Below are 17,444 nucleotides of genomic sequence, written 5' to 3'. Positions count from 1 at the left end.
TTAAAAACATAAAAAACTGGGATACTGTTTGTCTGTGATTTAGACGGGGGGAACAAATCGTGGCAGGATCAGCCTGATATTATTTGTATCCCGCTGTAACTTTACTGTATAAAGAGCAAACATCTCCAACATGTCAGGAGTAGTTAGTCACTACAACAAGTGTTTGTGAACTAAAAATCAATAATGTTGTATACTGTTTGTCCATGATTTGAACAGCCCAGCGCTGCTCCAGACGAAGGGAAAACCAATTCTGCAGGGAGACCTACCTCGGCACTTGTGCAGGTGAAGCCGAAGGGAAGATTTGCTTCACCATATTTTCTAGTCTTTGGCTTAGAATGAAGTTGGTTTGGAAACATATTCAGCGATGCTTCATCTCCTGCTTTGCGTTTGTGTTGGCGCCCCGTGTTAACAGTGTCCAAGTGTTTTTTTTTTGGATTTTTCCCCTTTTCATACCACGTCCCCCCTGCAATGGCTCTGCGCCCCCCCCCCCCCCCCCCTAGGGGGCGGGCCCCGCAATTTGGGAAGCTCTGCACTAACCAGATCCAGTAGAGACTCTAGCATGAAGAGTTGGACACCACCAGATCCTCACAGGATTCACACCAGCTGGTTAGGGAAGCTAACTGCAAATGGATTAGACACACCTGCAATGACTAACTGAAGCCGGATAGTCTTGATCCCCGAGGATCCCCAGGACAGACTGGTCCCATCCAATTGTAAGCCAATAACCTGGCTTAGTACCACTTGGAAGCTTCTGTCAGGCGTCAGAGCAGCTAAGATGACCAGGCAAATAGCTCAATACATAAGAGGAGCAACAACAGGGATTGGCAGAAACACCAGAAGCACGAAACACCAGCTACAGTTGCTCAAGACTGCAAGACCAGACTTACTAACCTTAATCCCTAGAACTTCACAAGATCAACAGGACCCCAAGAGCCTTCATCAGGAACTCAGTTGAGATGTGGCGGACAACACTAGAGGCCAACTTCAAGCCCGTAGCACAAGTCACCATCAAGTGTGGGATCTACCAAGGAGATGCTCTGTCCCCACTGCTGTTCTGCATAGGCCTGAACCCCCTCAGTGAGACCATTGACAAGACTGGCTACGGATACCGACTACGGAGTGACGCAGTCGTCAGCCACCTCCTGTACATGGATGACATTAAGCTGTATGGAGAAAGCTGGATTGGAGAAATATAGTCAGATGATAACAAAGAGAGGGAAGGTACTCAGAACTGAGGGGATTGAACTACCAGAAGGCAACATTGCAGACATTGAGGACACCTACAATTACCTGGGTATCCCAAAGGCAAACGGGAACCATGAAGAGGCTGCTAGGAAAGCTGCAACCACCAAGTGCCTGTAGAGATGAGGTAAGTCCTGAGGAGTCAACTAAATGGAAAATCAACACCTACACCCTGCTGGTGATCAGATAACCTCCTGGGATAACAAGCTGGGCAAATGAGTAGATAGAAGCCAATGACATCAAGAAAAGGACGTTTCTGCTAAAAGTTAGCAGAAAGAAACTAAAAGTTAGTTTCAAGTGCTTGCTCATACGGTGTTATGTGATTTTTGGGTTTTCTCTCCAATATTGGAGGTCTTTAGGTTATATTAAATTTCAGTTCTTTGTATTCTTGAACGGCCAAGAAAGACACGGCTCAAAGTGGTCAAACTCAAAAAATGATCATTAATTTTACATATTCCGGAATATGGAGACCTGAACACACGAACACACAAGCTCAGGTCTGAAGCACAAACAGAAAGCCTAGTCATTTATATAGACGTCACACACACTTTAAGCTTCGATCAAAGACTCTGCTTAGTTTCACTTTCTGGCTGCAGGTCCTATTTTCTCTGCAAAAGCATGCAGTTTCCTGTCAGTACTTTGTGGCACAGACTGTACTCAGAGTTGGGCCTTTTATATAAAACAATATAATCAGCAAATACGCATTCAGATTATTATATATTTAAATCTCAACAGTTACAATATAAAGCACCTTTAGGTGAGTGTTGTATAGCAGCGGTCCCCAACCTGTTTTTCACCACGGACCGGTTTATGCCCGACAATATTTTCACGGACCGGCCTTTAAGGTGTCGCGGATAAATACAGCAAAATAAAACTAGTACTGAAAAAAAGAAGATTTATTCATAACACACGTGGAAAGACCCAGGAAAACCGAGTTAACGATAAAAACTATAACAAAATAACGCTGAAAACCGATAAAAACCCTGAAAACCAGACATTTCACACCTGAGCCTCAACTCTCGTGGCCCGGCACCAAACGACTCACGGACCGGACCCGGCTCTGGAGGACTCGGGGGTCCATGAGCAGTTTTGACTGTTGTTGTTGTTATTATTATTATTATTATTATTATTATTATTTTTATTTATTTATTTTTTTTCTAAATGACATCAGAAACAGCAGTATGCGACATTACGTGATGGCAGAGCTTCAGTTCATCCAGTTTGTTTTTTTTTTTTTAAATAAATAGGACAGGGGGAATGAATGAGAGAAAGAGGGGGAGAGAAAGAAAGAAAACCAAAGGGGAGAAGAGATGGTGAGAAGGGGGGGGAAGAGAGACAAAAAAAAAAAGAACTCCTGGGTCACCTGTATGGAGAAAAAAAAAAAAAAAACAAACAAAAAAAACAAACAGAGGAGACAGCAAACAACAAAGAGCAACATAATAATAGAGAAAACAAAGCACCATCACAATAAACTAGCTAGTCATAGATATCAATATTTACTAAATAATAAACGATATTGTGCAGCACGCAAGATAGACAGCGCACAGTGTGCTTTGAGGCAGCAGCCAAGAAAGCTTTAGTCCGCGTCTGTGAATACCCATGTGTGCATACCTGTGTGGATCAGCATACTTGCATTCCAAAGGTTTCTCCATGTAATGATCTGCTAGGGAGTGTGGGGGGGCCACAGCCCCGTCCTCCAGGGTGTGAAGCGGGTATGGAGGAGATCAAAACTCCAGACATCCAGAGGCCCCCAGAACACAAGAGACCAAGGAAGACCAACAGAGGGGCAGCCGCGCCACTGTTCCAGTAAGAGCTGAGGAGAGTCCCAGATGAGGGCTCGCCCAGCAGCCGCGGAGCAGAAGTCAGGGGGAGTTGCAGTGACGCGCCCGTGAGCTCCGCCGGCCCCCAGCTGTGCCTGAGTGACCGAGCCCCAGGCCGAGAGGCCGGGGGCACCCCACCTCCAAAGGGGCCCGAGCGAGCCCCAGGCCCCAGGCCCCGACAAGCGGCCGCCAAGGAGTGAGCCGGTGTGTACCCGGACGCCCACCCCCAGACACAAAGAACCACCAACACACCGACACCTGAGGGAGTCCGCCACCGGCAGGGGAAGTGGTGGTGGGTGGAGATAGGCCTCCAAACCTTGGAGGGCCTGAGGTGTCCCCAGAGAGGTGGCGTCTGATACCCAACCTGACATATAGACACAGACATACAGGCACACACAGGCACACACAGACACAAACATCCATTCCCACCCTCATGCTCTCATATGCACTCACTCCACACTCAACCAACGTGGAGACAGACATAAAGAGACGCTGTACACACAATCACACTCCCCAAGCGTACTCTACAAACCGGGTCTAGGTACCCTTGCCCCTGGAGGGGGGAATTGCACCCAGACCCAGGTGGTGTTACCCTTTTCCCTGCGGTGGGGAGAGGCAGACCACCCCGACTCCGCAGCAGCAGGGAGGCCCCACACCCCAGACCGCAGTCGGACGGCCAACTCCTCCTACTAGCCCTCCCGCTCCAGCAGGCCGCAGAGAATGGGGGTGGGAGAAGACTCCAAACCTCCCTCCACCCGCTCATTGTAGTGTTGATGCATATGTGTTCTAAGGTGCAATTAAAACCCAGGAGGGCTTGGAGCTACCTGCCAAGGAGCAGCAGGTAAGCGCATAGTCCCTCCTGCTAGCCCTCAATGACTAAGTGCATTTAAAATTGAGAGGTGGGCAACGACGTCAGGGGTGGGGTGTACACCCTGATGGTAATTTGGACTCCGTGATTGTGCCCACCCCCAAGATCCTATATGTATGTGTAATGAGAGTGTGAATAATGTGAATGTCTAAGTTGTGGGATAAAATTGAGGCAGAGGCAGCCAGAAGGGGACGGGGGACGGGGGGGGGGGGGGGGGTAGCCTCCTCTGCACCCTGGTGACATACCCCCACTCCAAGGCCCTGCATGTGTGGGTGGTTGTGGAGGAGCGGGAAGAGGGAGGCAGCTGGAGATGGGGAGGGAAGGAAGGGAGGGGCAGGTAACCCTTCCCTGGGGCCAGCTCCCCCGCTGACCCCAGTAGGCACTCCCACCCTCCGCGACCCGCCAGGGAAGGGGGGCCCAGGCCCATCAGACCGGGGCCCAGTGCAGTAGCGCCCCCCGGCTCCACAGAGCCCTGGACAGTCCACCCAACCCCACCACAGAGAAAACTGCACCCACCCCACCATCCACTCATCTTCCAGACTGCATGAGACAATAAACACCCAGGCTGAGATCTTCCTCCACCTCTCCTGTATCTCCCCCTCCTGCAGAGAGTTCCTGAAGAGAAGAAAGCTCCTGCAAGATGTGACCATCCCCCCCACCAGTTGAAGAGCCCCCCAGGCGGCTCGACGCACCGGCGGCACCCTGCTCCAGGGCCGGGCCCCCATGCACCCACCCGCCCACAACCCCGGCAACACACCAACCAGGAACCAAGCCCCCGAGGCCCGGCCCGGGCCCCAGCCCAGAGACGGAGCGCCCCCAGAACCTCACGCCCATCCCGGACCCACCCAGGGGCAGCCAGGCTACCAGGTCAGTAATCCACGTCCATCAGCACAGACCCTCCCCTAGCCCCGCTGCACGCAGCCGCGAGGAAACAGTCACCTGAGAGCCAACAGAGCCCCTAACCGGACATGACCGCTACCCCGGGTTGAGCCCCCCAAGGAAGATGCCTCCGGGGAACCCCCCGACGCCCTAAGCCTGTCCCTACCCCCTCACCAATCACAACAGTGAAGGCGGGACCAAACTATGACCCCCCACCCCCACTAGGTGATGGAGCTGATCAAAGGAGCCCAGAGCAATTGATCTGATGTGGTGGCAGAGGCTGTATCAAGACTAATGTAATCTAATAGATAATTTCTATATTGGTTAGAATTAAGATTATTTTTATTTTTCCAGTTCATGAGGACTGTTTTCTTGGCTATGCATAGGGCAGTGAAAACCATATGGGCTATATTCTTTTCTGAAGTGACATTATCTAAGCTGCCCAGTAGACACACTAAGGGGGAAGTTGGAATGTTACATTTCAGACACTTTGATAAGTCTTCACATATCTCGCGCCAAAACTTTTGCACTGGTGGACAGAACCAAAGAGCGTGGATGTAATTGTCTGGTGTATCGCCTTGACAGTGTGAGCAGTTGTTGGAAGATGTAAAGCCCATCTTGAACATCCGATGACCTGTATAGTGCACTCTATGAAGTATTTTGTATTGTATTAATTGCAGACTGGGATTTTTAATTAATTTAAAAGTTTTTAAGCAAATCTGAGACCAGAAGTTTTGGTCTAGGTTGACTGATAAATCTGCTTCCCACTTTGCAGTAGGAAGGGATATTGATTCATCTAATTTAGAAAGTGTTCTGTATATTTTAGATAATAATTTGGGGGATTTAAGAGTAAGAAAATGTGCCGCACTTAGTGGTGTTTGTAATTCAACTTGACTGAGGTTAAATTTCTTTTTTACTATGGATTTAATTTGTTGATATTCTAAAAACCTTGTCTTGTTGATCCCATATTGTTCAACTAGTCTGTCAAATGGAATAAATTCTGTTCCCTCTAATATATGTTCTAAGTATTTAATTCCTTTACAACTCCATTCTGGGAAATTAATCATATTATTGTTTTGTAATATGTCAGGGTTATTCCAGATAGGTGTACGTTTGCATGGGATTAATGAAGACTCCGTTATTTTTAGAAACTCCCACCATGCTGTTAGAGAAAAGCTGATGTTGATACTTTTAAAGCATTCATGTCTTTTGATGTTTGAGCTAATAAATGGTAGGTCTGAAATCTCTAGATCCTTGCATAGTGCCTGTTCAACATCTAGCCAGGGCTCAACTAAGAAGGTATGTTTTAACCATTCTGAGATGAACTGAAGCCTGTTGGCTAAGAAGTATTGGTGAAAATTAGGCAGATCTAATCCTCCTCTATCCTTGGTTCTTTGTAGCGTTTTTAAGCTAATACGCGGGGGTTTATCTTTCCAAAGGAATTTGGAAATATATGAATCCAGAGATCTGAACCAATCTTGTGATGGTTTGTTAGGGATCATCAAAAATAAGTAATTTATTTTTTGCAAGATCATCATTTTTATAGTGGCGACCCTTCCCATGAGTGATATGGGTAAAGATTTCCATCTAGTCAGATCGCCTTCTACTTTCTTTAGAAGTGGGATGTGGTTTAGTTTAGTTAAGTCTGAAAGCTTAGGAGAGACATTAATACCTAAATATTTAATATTTCCGGATTGCAGTGGGGCAGAGGAAGAATTATGGAAGGAGCAGTTAATGGGGAGAACTGTAGATTTTGGCCAGTTAATTGAATAATCTGAAACTCTTGAAAACCAGTTTATTAAAGTAATTACCTCAGAGAGGTTGGTTTGTGTGTTTTGCAGAAAAAGCAACACATCATCCGCATAGAGACTGATTTTATGTTCTATGTTCTTACATTTTATGCCCTTAATTGTTGTAGCCTGTCTAAATGCTGCTGCTAGAGGTTCGATAAAAATTGCAAAAAGTGAAGGGGAGAGTGGGCATCCCTGTCTGGTGCCCCTCAGGAGACAGAAGCTGGAGGATGTCTGGTCATTTGTTCTGATACGAGCTGTTGGGGAATTGTATAATATTCTTATCCAGTTTATGAAAGAGTTTCCAAAACCAAATTTGTGTAAAGTTGCAAATAAAAATTTCCAATTAACTCTGTCAAATGCTTTTTCTGCATCTAGAGATAATATTATGGTTTCGATGTTTTTATCGTATGAGTAGTCTATTAAATTAAGTAATCTACGAGTGTTTGTTGAGGAGTGCCTACCTTTTATGAAACCAGTTTGGTCAGGATGAATTAAGAGGGGGGTCATTTTCTCTAATCTCTTTGAGAGAGCTTTGCAGATTATTTTAAGGTCTACATTTAAAAGAGAAATTGGACGATAGCTTGAGGGAAATAAAGGGTCTTTGCCTGGTTTTAGCAGGAGACTAATGTTGGCAGAATTCATATTTGGTGGTAGTCTGCCCTTTTCCTCGATTTCCTGCAACATGCTGTGGAATACTGGTGCCAAAATTGTCCAGAATTCTTTGTAGAATTCTGCAGGGAAGCCGTCTGGACCTGGAGCCTTATTATTGGGCATACTTATCAGGGCTTCCTGGAGTTCACTTGGCGTCAGTGGCGAATCCAATTCCATTGCTTGACTGTCTAGTAATTTTGGAAGAGTTACGTTGTCAAGAAACAGATCAATTTCATTTTTAGATGGGTTTATTTGTGGTGAGTATAAAGTTTCATAGAAATCCCTAAAAATGTTGTTTATTCTTCCAGGATCATATATTGTGTTCCCCGATAAATCTTTAGCAGCACATATAGTTATTTTTTCTTTATTTATTTTTAGCTGGTTAGCTAGAAATCGACCTGATTTGTTACTGTGTTCAAAATTCTGCAAGCGAAGTCTTTGTATGAGGAATTGTGTTTTTTTATTAATAGTTTCATTTAATTCTAGTTTTGTTTTGCATATTTTGTTCAATGTTTCCTGATCTTGGTGGGACGCGTATTATTATTATTATTATCGTTATTATTTGGTGATGTGTGTGTTTTTCTGCAAAATGCTGTGTTATTCTGTGTTTCACTCATTATATGTATAGGCAGGGTGTGGGTGTGTACATGTGTGTGTGTCTGGAGGATGGAGGACAGCCACCTGCAGGCCTCGTCAGGGGAGCTACTTAGGAGAGTGTTGGAGCTCTCACCGACGCGGGATCATTGCGTTGTCATCCCAAGTTAGTGTGTGGCAGTGTATAAGAGCGCAGTTCGTATATGCCCATGGGGGTCAGTGTTGACGGCTGTTTCTGTGGTTTTCCTGCAGGTGGAAGAGTGGACCAGAAAGGCAGCACGCACGGGTGTGCGGAAGCACGACAGCGGGGAGCACGAGCACAGACGTCGGAGGGGAGCACACACACAGGAGTCAAGGGAGCAACGGGGATTTATTGTGTTTACAGCTTTCACTGTAAATAAAGTGCACTGTTTGCATCGCAGAAACCTGCATTTTGGGTCCTCATTCCCCACATCCCCACGGTCTGCCAGCCAGACCGTGACAGAATTGGTGTTATTTAAATAAAATTGAACCGAATAACACTGAGAAATCTGATAATGATTAATAACAGCCCTACAGACAGCTGCACCTCTGTAAGTGGCTTCAAGGAAACCAAACCAAAACCTCTCTTCCCTACAGAAACCTGTTGCTAGGCAACAGCGAGGTTCGACCACTTCTCCAGGATGAGAGAATGGCGTCTCTGCTGCCACCTGTAGGTATGGAGGTTTTCAGATGCTTCACAGCAGTCTCAAAGGAGGTGGTCCAACAACGACACGAAGCTGAGGTAAAGGAGCGAAAGGCGTGGAAGCACCAAAAGGTACCGATCAACTTTCAGGAATCAGTGATAGATAATCAATCAGTAAAATTAATACTGCTGATAAGTTGCATGAGGGGAAGCTCTTCTGTGTAACTCAGGCAAGTGAGAAAAACCTGACCAAACCTGCTCGTCACCTGGAGACTGGGAAGTCCCTCCCTTTCATCTATGGTGCCCCCCCCCCTCAGCTTCTCTGCACCCCATTGGAGGATCTGGATCCCTTCTACCAATCACAGAAGGTCTCTGATCCCCTGGTCTCTCTGATGTGTCTGTCCATCTGACCTGTCTTTCTCTGTCTTTCTTGGACCCGTCTCCCTCTGACCTTCTCTCTGTGACCAGTCATGTCCACCCTAGCTGGAAAACTCAAAAACTTATTTTATTGTTGTTGTCTGTTGTCCTCCTGGGCCTTACTCTGGGTTTCTGAATTCTCCAACTTTGTATGAGATTTTTGTGATCTTCATGTCTCTGTCTGATCGTTTTAGGTTAACATCAATGATTTTTAGCTCGTCAATGTGCCTAGTCGACCCATTCAGAGTAATGATTTATTATAAGAGTTTCAATCAGGATCTGGAGTGCATCACAGCACAGAAAAAGAATAGTGAAGGTTACAAATGATCTTCTTATGGCCTCTAACAGTGGACTCATCTCTGTGCTTGTCCTGTCAGATCTCATTGCACCATTCAATACTGCTGAGCACAATATTTTACTACAGAGATTAGAACACATTAAAGGTACTGCACTGGAGTGGTTTGAAACATATCTGTGTCAAACAATAGTTTGTTCATGTAAACTTGGAGCCTTCTTCACACATATAAGTTTTTCGTGGACTTCCACTGGCTTCTGTGCTGGAACCAATTTTATTTACATTATAAATGCTTCCTTTAGATAATCTTAGTAAAAAACTGCATCCGTTTTCACTGCTATGCAGCTGATACGCACCTTTATTTATTCATGAAGCCAGATGATACAAATCAAATTTTGTCCTTCAGTGCACATATTAAACAACTATGTAGGACTGCTTTCTTGCATTTTTGCTATGTCTCTAAATTTAGAAACATCCTGAGTGAAAAACTAGTTCCTGCATTACTTCTAGGCTGGACTACTGTAAAAAGAAAAAGAATGCTTCAGACCCTTCCCATTTAAATAACGTCCATTTCAAATTTTCCTAGCCAAAATTCATGAAATCGTTAGCTTCATAGCATAATTGCCTAAGTCATTTGACTAAGTCAAATGACTTAGGCAATTATGCTATGAAGCTAACGAAATGATAGTGGCTGCACAGGTTCATAGACACCTCACTGGAAATTACTTGTTTCAGTCCGGCGTCCGTTCTTTTCATAGTACAGGAACAGCTCTAGTAAAAATCCCTACTGATCTTCTGCTTGCAGCTGACTCTGGACTCATCTCCATCCTCATTTTCCTTGACCTTGCAGTAGCTTTTGATACTATTTCCCACCACATCCTTCTTTATAGAATAACATCTATTAGGATCAGTGGTACAGCACTCGCCTAGTTGACCTTGTATCTCTCTGGCTACTCACAGTTTGTTCAGTTACTCACAGATCAGTATCTACTCCAGTTAACTCCGGTGTTCCCCAAGGCTCTGTCCTGGGTCCTTTTTATTATCTATCTCCTACCCCTAGGTAATATTTTCAGAAAATATAACATCCAGTTTCACTGCTACGCAGATGACACCCAGCTCTACCGGTCCTCCAAACCCACAACTACTCTCCCACCCACATCAGTTTCTGACTGTTTAAGTGAAATCAAGGTCTGGTTTACCCACAACTCTCTTAAAATCAATGGCAATAATGGCACTCCTTGGTGGCTTCTTGTCCGGGCCTGGAGCCTGGGGCTCGCTCGGGCCACTTCGGAGGTGGGGTGCCCCCGGCCTCTCGGCCTGGGGCTCGGTCACTCTGGCGCAGCTGGCTTCTGCTCCGCGGCTGCTGAGTGACCCCTCATCTGGGACTCTCCTCAGCTCTTTCTGGGACAGTGGCGCGGCTGCCCCTCTGTTGGTCTTCCTTGGTCTCTTGTGTTCTGGGGGCCTCTGGATGTCTGGAGTTTTGATCTCCTCCATACCTGCTTCACGCCCTGGAGGACGGGGCTGTGGCCCCCCCACACCCTCTAGCAGATCATTACATGAAGGAACCTTTTAAAAAAAACAAGCGCGTCCATGCTCACAGGTGTACACACGGGTGATCACACCCACAAACTACACCCTTTTTGGCTCCTACCTCAAAGCACACTGTGTTCTGTTGATCTTATGTGCTGCACAATAATGTTTAACATTTAGTATTTACTGTCATATTCCCATATATCATTGTGATGTTGTTTGTTGTATTGCTCTCATTTTCTTGTTTTCTTTTTCTTTCTCAACAGGTGATCCAGGTGGTTGATATATGCATTTTTTGTCTGCTTATTTAGTTGTTTTTTGTTTTTTTGCCCTTTATCCCAGTCCCTCTTGTCCGCTGTTTTTCTTTCCCTCTTCCTTTCTCCCTTTTCTTTTCCTCATTCAAGTCTGTCCCGTATCTAGCAAGTGAAAATAAAAAATAAAATAAACAATGAAAGGTGAATCAAATAGACCATTACGGCAAGGCTGGGATGGTCAGTTTGGTAAAGTAAATCCGTTGGGCATCTTTCTTTGCCTTTAGACAACAATTTTGATGCAAAAGAGCCAAACGGGACAGGCAAAAAAAAAAAAAAATTAATTAATTAATGGCAATAAAACAGAATTAATTCTAATAGGCACCAAATCAAAACTGACTAAAGTTCCAACCAGATGTCTTTCATTATCCATTAATAACTGTTTTGTCACACCCTCCCCTCAGGTTAAGAGTCTTGGTGTCATCCTCGATAGCACTCTTTCCTTCACAGCACATATAATATTTTCATCTCCGTAATATTAAACGCCTTCATCCCTCACTCACTCCAAACAGTACCGTCATACTTGTCAATGCTCTTTTCACATCTCTTTCAGATTACTTTAATTCTCTTCTCTATGGTCCACCTCCATAAATTGCATTTAGTTCAAATTACAGCTGCTCGTATTGTATCCAGAACTAGATCCACTGAACATATAACAGCTGTTCTTAAACAGCTCCATTGGCTCCGGGTTCACCTCCGTGCCAATTTCAAGATCCTGCTTCTTACTTTCAAAGCCCTTCATAACCTCGCTCCATATTTATCTGATCTTCTCCACACATACTCACCCCCTCGTACACTCTGCTCTTCTTCAGCTTCCCTTCTGTCTGTTCCACCTGCTCGTCTGACTACCATGGGACTCAGAGCCTTTAGTTGTTCTGTCCTGAGACTTTGGCCACACTTCCACCAGATCTCCAGACCACAAACCGTCTCTTCACTTTTAAATACTTTCTTAAAATTATTTATTCAGCACTGCATACCCTTCATTATGACTCCGTCTTAGTGCATTTTTACTTTGATTTGACTTTTATACTTTCATCTTTATTGTTTCCCTGTTAAATCCAGAATTCAAAATCCTGCTAGTCACAAAAAAGGTCTTGACTCATCTATCTCTGATCTGTCTGTCCCTCACCTCCTTTCTGTCCCTTATTTGTCTGTCTCTCATCCATCTCTCTGTCTCTTACTTGTCTGTCCTTCACCTGTCTGTCTCTCACCTATCTGTCCCTCACCCGTCTGTCTCTCACCCGTCTGTCTCTCACCTATCTGTCCCTCACCCGTCTGTCTCTCACCTGTCTGTCCCTCACCTGTCTGTCTCTCACCTGTCTCTCTGCAGACCTTCATGGTTCTCAGTAAAGGAAACATCATTAACAGGTTTAGTGCTGACTCGTCTTGTTACCTGCTGAGTCCATTCAACCCGTTGAGGACCCTCGCCATCAAGACCCTTCTTCATCCATATCCTTTATGATGTCATAGTGTCAGGAGCCTCTGTGTGGTCAGGTTTTAGCTCTCTGGACCAGGTGAGCTGAGTTTCCCTGAACTCTCACACATTCTTCAGTATATTCATCCTACTGGCGATCCTGGGCTTCGGTGTTCTGGAGTTCAAATTTCCTGTGGTGAAGTAAGACACACACACACACACACACACACACGAACACACACACACACACACACACACACACACACACACACACACACACACACACACACACACACACACACACACACACACACAGATCTTTCATCAGGAGCAGAAAAACACGACTAAGTGATGAACAGGGCTGTTGATGGCAGCATCGATGAGTCACAGCATGAGAATGGTTTTAAAGTCTAAATCCATGCTAAGGCTCAAAGACAAAGAGCCAGTCTGTCCTCAGTCTGTCCTCAGTCTGTCCTCAGTCTGACAGCAGCAGCACACACAGGTCTGTAAAGGTCAAACTGACTTTGCTCGCTGTTGTCGAGACAGGAAATGCTCAGAGTGTTCTGATATGTGAACAGATTTGTCATACAGACAATTAAGAGACGGCTTAAAGGGCCTGTTGTGATGTTTCTCCATCGAGACAGCTTTTGTGTGACTCGTCCATTTAGGAGAGATCTGCGGTGGAAGTGTTTGCCTCCTCTTCAGTATAATGGAAGCACTTTTACTGTCTTGGGCTGGCTGTAGCTCAGGAGTTAGAGCCAACTCAAACTAACTAACTGAAAGTTTGGCGGTTCAGTCCCTGGCTACTCCAGTCTGCATGCCAAAGTATCCTTTGGAAAGAACCCTGAGCTGGTGTGAAAGCTCTCAATCAATCAATCAATAAATCAATAAATCAATCAATCAATCAATCAATCAATCAATCAATCAATCAATCAATCAATCAATCAATCAATCAATCAATCAAGGCTTTATTCGCCACACACAGGTTGCCCTGCAGTGAAATGGGATCCCCCCCTCCCCGACCTTACACACACAACACAGACATCACATGGGGATACAGGTCAGAGATCGGTAGCGTTACAGAAAAACACTGAAATATACACTACAATGGGAAAGTACAAGAGTAAAAAAAGAGACCTCTACTCATGCTGGGCTCCTGGGAGGACAGCATGAGAACAGGAAACAAAAAAACTCCTCTGCACAGAAAGCACATAAATGTCCACAGCACAACATTATGGAGCACGTGACAAGCCACAGGGTTGAGTAGGGGGTGAGGAGTAATCCGAAGCAAACACAGCAGCCATCCTGCCCTGCGCTATTATTCCAGCGCGGGCCCAGACCCGCCATGTTCTCCAGGAGGGAACAAGCATCGGAGGCGTTTGGAAAGGGAGGGGGGATGAGTGTGTGCATATCAGTGTTGATGTATGTGTGTGTGTGCGTGTCCAGAGTTTAGCTGAGACAGTGTCCTTCACCCTGCCAGGCTAAGTAAACAGTCTTCCAGCCAACCCAGGTGGCCTTGCATGGAATAGAAGGAACAGACTCAAGACAGTCGTTATCAGGGTGTTTTTGTTCGGCTCCAGCCTTGAGCCGACATCTGGCGCCGAAGGGACAGCTGCATTATGATGGTGATTTTTCTTTTATGCGGACAACTCATAAGAATTTCAAAGCTGTTCTTTAACACTCCGACACTGGTCTCTCAATCCCCCGTTGCAGAGCCGCGAGCTTCTCCATGATGTTATCAAACTTGCGCTCCGTGGTCTTGTCAATTCTTGTGCTCAAGGAGCAGATTCTGAGACCTCACGACCGCAGAGAGCTGCTCCAAGATGTGATCTAACTTTCACTCAGAGGTCTTATTCTGAGTATTCACGGCAGCCATAAGATTCTCCAAGCTCTTAACCGTGCTGCACTCAGTGAGCCCATTCTGAGACGTCGCGCCTCGTCCCATTGTTTCAATCCCAGCGGGCAGCCTTGGGGGGGTTTGAACAGCCGGTTCCACTTTCTTAATTCTCCAGGGCACTCGGGCTCTCCCGAGCCCAGACTTCTCTGGTGTGAAAGCTCTCTGTCTCACGTTTATGTGAACAGGTACGTGTACATGGCAATCTTCGTGTTTGAGGCTCTGGTGAAAGTCGTGGCAAGAGGCTTCTGTGTGGGACGCTTCACCTTCCTCAGAGATCCCTGGAACTGGCTGGACATCATCATCATCAGCACCCTGTAAGGCTCAATAACACACCTCACACTCTCACACAGACTGTATGTAAAGCCATGAATCTGCATTCTTTCTAATGACCAGCAGGGGGCAACTTCAGGTTGCACAAACAAAATTCAGTGTAATCTGTTTTAGATTTATTGGAAAACGGCTGACATGAAGTTGGTGAGACTTATTTCTCTGCCGTGATTCTCCGACACGTACAGTTATTGGAAAAGAAAGTTTTCACAGGACGATCCTGAGAAAAAAACAAGTCCGGCCTTATTGCCTTCATGGGAATTAAGAGGGTAAGCAGCCCCAGCTCCTAATCGAGCCAGACTGATTAGTCATACAGAAAATGATCACATCAAGCTGTTGCTGCTGAAGGTGTCTCTGCAAGCTCATTGATGAGGTACAATTAGGACTGCTTATACTGTGAGTTTGTTAATGGAAGAGCTCCTCTTTGTTCACTTCTTTAACCTCCTAGGACCTGGCGTCCACGTGTGGACATCACATTTTGGGTTATTTAGACCGAAATACTCAATTTCGCTCTGCAACGGCCTGATATCCACTCACGAGGACATTATACTCCTACTGTTCTATTGAAATTTTAAACAAATATCCTCATATGTGGCTTTCATTTTTCTTAGAAACAAAAATTAGGTAAAAAAAAATAATTTGGTAATTCTTTATTGTTACATTCATCAGGTCCCAAAATGCCCAAATATCAAAGAGAAATTAAAAATGCATGCCGAGGAAGAGTTCGGATCTTAGGGGGTTAATGTTGGTTACAGATTAACGTGATCCAAAAAACAGGAAACAGTATAAAAGAGCTTTCACAATAAGAGCCTCTCAGTCCTGAATAACAAGGCTCACTGCAGCTCAGAAAATACTCAAGAAATGTGATCCACCGATTGAATCCCCTCAATGCTGGACGTGACCTTTACAGTTACACCAACACAGTTCTTGTCAGTGTGGTCTCATATCCATAGATCCATGTCCGTGCAAATAAGGTGGGCTTTTTCCAGCTGTGAAGATGAAAATTATCTTTTTGCTGCTTTCACCACCACATCCATCCATCCAGTTTTCTTCTGCTTATCTGAAGCTGGGTTGCAGGGACAGCAGCCTAAGCAGAAAAGCCGAGATCTCTTCACGATGTCCTTGGCCTGCCCCGGGGCCGTTCCTTTGTTATTACCCTTATATTTCGAGTTTAGTTGTTCCTTGGTTCAGGCACTGAAACTCCTTGTTTAGGTCTGGGACTCTTTCAGTGTTTGAATCCAGGCTGACATCAAACACTGTCCCAGCAAACTGACCACAGAGACTCTTGATGTTTCTTAAGGCTTGGTAACAAGCTAACCTCCTGTAGCTGAACGCTCGCTGTGCTGCTCTGCTTTCCTGTGTAGCTTTCCTGTGTACGTCTCCTCTACCTTTGTCACTGATAAAGGTTTTAGATTTATATTAGGACACTAACTGTCACGTCCTCATCACCGGCTTTGCTTCTGTATGTTCTGCTCGACACACTTTGGCTTTTTCCTGCTCGGCTGTAAATGTGTCTTTATGTTTTACAGCTGCTTTAATCACTGCTTCATAATGATGATGATGATGAAGGTGGTGATGATGACTCTGTGTCTCAGATTGGTGTCACAGTTCGTAGATTTGGGGAAGTTTGCTGTGCTGATGACGATTTCTCTGCTGCTGAAGATCTTCACATGCAGCCGAGGTGTGTGTGTGTGTGCGCGCATGCATGTGTGTGTGTGTGTGCGACTTGTATTCACAGCGTGGGGCTGTCTTCACAGGTCTGAAGAAGACAGTCGAAGCTCTTGTCCAATCGGTGAAGAGGCTTGGTTGTGTCATCATCCTGACGTTGTTCTGCCTTAGCATCTTGGCTATGATTGGTTTACAGCTCTTCATGGGAACCCTGAAGAACAAATGTGTCATCTGGTCGATGAACACAAACACGACAGAGTTCGATTTCCACAACGACACCACCTCTCCAGGTATGATGGTCGTACCACGTCCTGATTGGCCGGTTAGCCTTTTAAGACAGTCAGATGGCTGACTCGCAGGTCTTCTTCCAACATTACAATGAAAGCAGTGGAAAGAGATCTCATGTGAGATCAGGTGAACCTCTGAGGAAAAGTCTTCAGGTCCAAAAACAGTTTTATTTGTTGTTATCAGATTTTAAAATCACCCTCAACAATGTAGATGCTGAGAATTGCAGCATAAATGTGACCTTGAATCTGTCATTGAGAGTATTTCCTGGCTCAGTGATGTATTAAACATGTCCGTGAAGACAGCTCTGCAGCACAGTCCCTCAGTGCTCGTCCAGGGATGTTATCAGGACCTGGGGCTCTGCGAGAATTGATTAGAAAGTTTAGAAATGTTCAGCTGGCTTTGTAGTGCAGACTTCAGCACCTGTCATCGTTGCCACCCCTGCCCTTAAATTAGAAAGGTGAAATATGATCTGTTTGTACGGTTTGGATGTCTGTCTGCCTTCTAGAAAACTATTACTACATTCCTGGACATCCTGATCCTCTGGTGTGTGGAAACCAGTCAGACGCTGAGTAAGTAAACATGAGTCTCTTTCATTCACTGACAACAACAACAATAAAAACAAACTGTTTTTTATGTGTTCAGGTGGTGTCCAGATGGTTTCACCTGTGTGAAAGCAGGAAGTAACCCAAACTTCGGATACACCAGCTACGACTCGTTTTTCTGGTCTCTGATGTCACTTTTCAGACTCATGATGCACGACTTCTGGGAAGGCCTGATGCAGTTGGT

At 45.4% G+C, this 17,444-nt stretch overlaps 1 protein-coding gene across 3 annotated transcripts in view; it reads left to right on the top strand.

Annotated features, from left to right (window-relative positions):
* The window catches only part of LOC113024983 (sodium channel protein type 4 subunit alpha B-like), a 70,661-nt gene that overhangs the window by 13,713 nt on the left and 39,504 nt on the right, over window positions 1-17,444 (top strand). For all 3 annotated transcript variants that reach the window (XM_026172286.1, XM_026172288.1, XM_026172287.1), the window contains exons 2-10: window positions 8,466-8,643; window positions 8,742-8,879; window positions 12,395-12,513; window positions 12,608-12,679; window positions 14,561-14,689; window positions 16,298-16,383; window positions 16,460-16,660; window positions 17,164-17,227; window positions 17,301-17,442. In XM_026172286.1, the coding sequence (XP_026028071.1) occupies window positions 8,466-8,643; window positions 8,742-8,879; window positions 12,395-12,513; window positions 12,608-12,679; window positions 14,561-14,689; window positions 16,298-16,383; window positions 16,460-16,660; window positions 17,164-17,227; window positions 17,301-17,442 (1,129 nt within the window). The remainder of the gene's footprint in view (window positions 1-8,465; window positions 8,644-8,741; window positions 8,880-12,394; window positions 12,514-12,607; window positions 12,680-14,560; window positions 14,690-16,297; window positions 16,384-16,459; window positions 16,661-17,163; window positions 17,228-17,300; window positions 17,443-17,444) is intronic.

This window comes from Astatotilapia calliptera, chromosome 7 (assembly GCF_900246225.1).
Source record: "Astatotilapia calliptera chromosome 7, fAstCal1.2, whole genome shotgun sequence".
NCBI lineage: Eukaryota > Metazoa > Chordata > Actinopteri > Cichliformes > Cichlidae > Astatotilapia > Astatotilapia calliptera.
The sequence above is the reverse complement of the archived record's forward strand: the minus strand, read 5'-3'. Positions and strand labels throughout refer to the sequence as shown.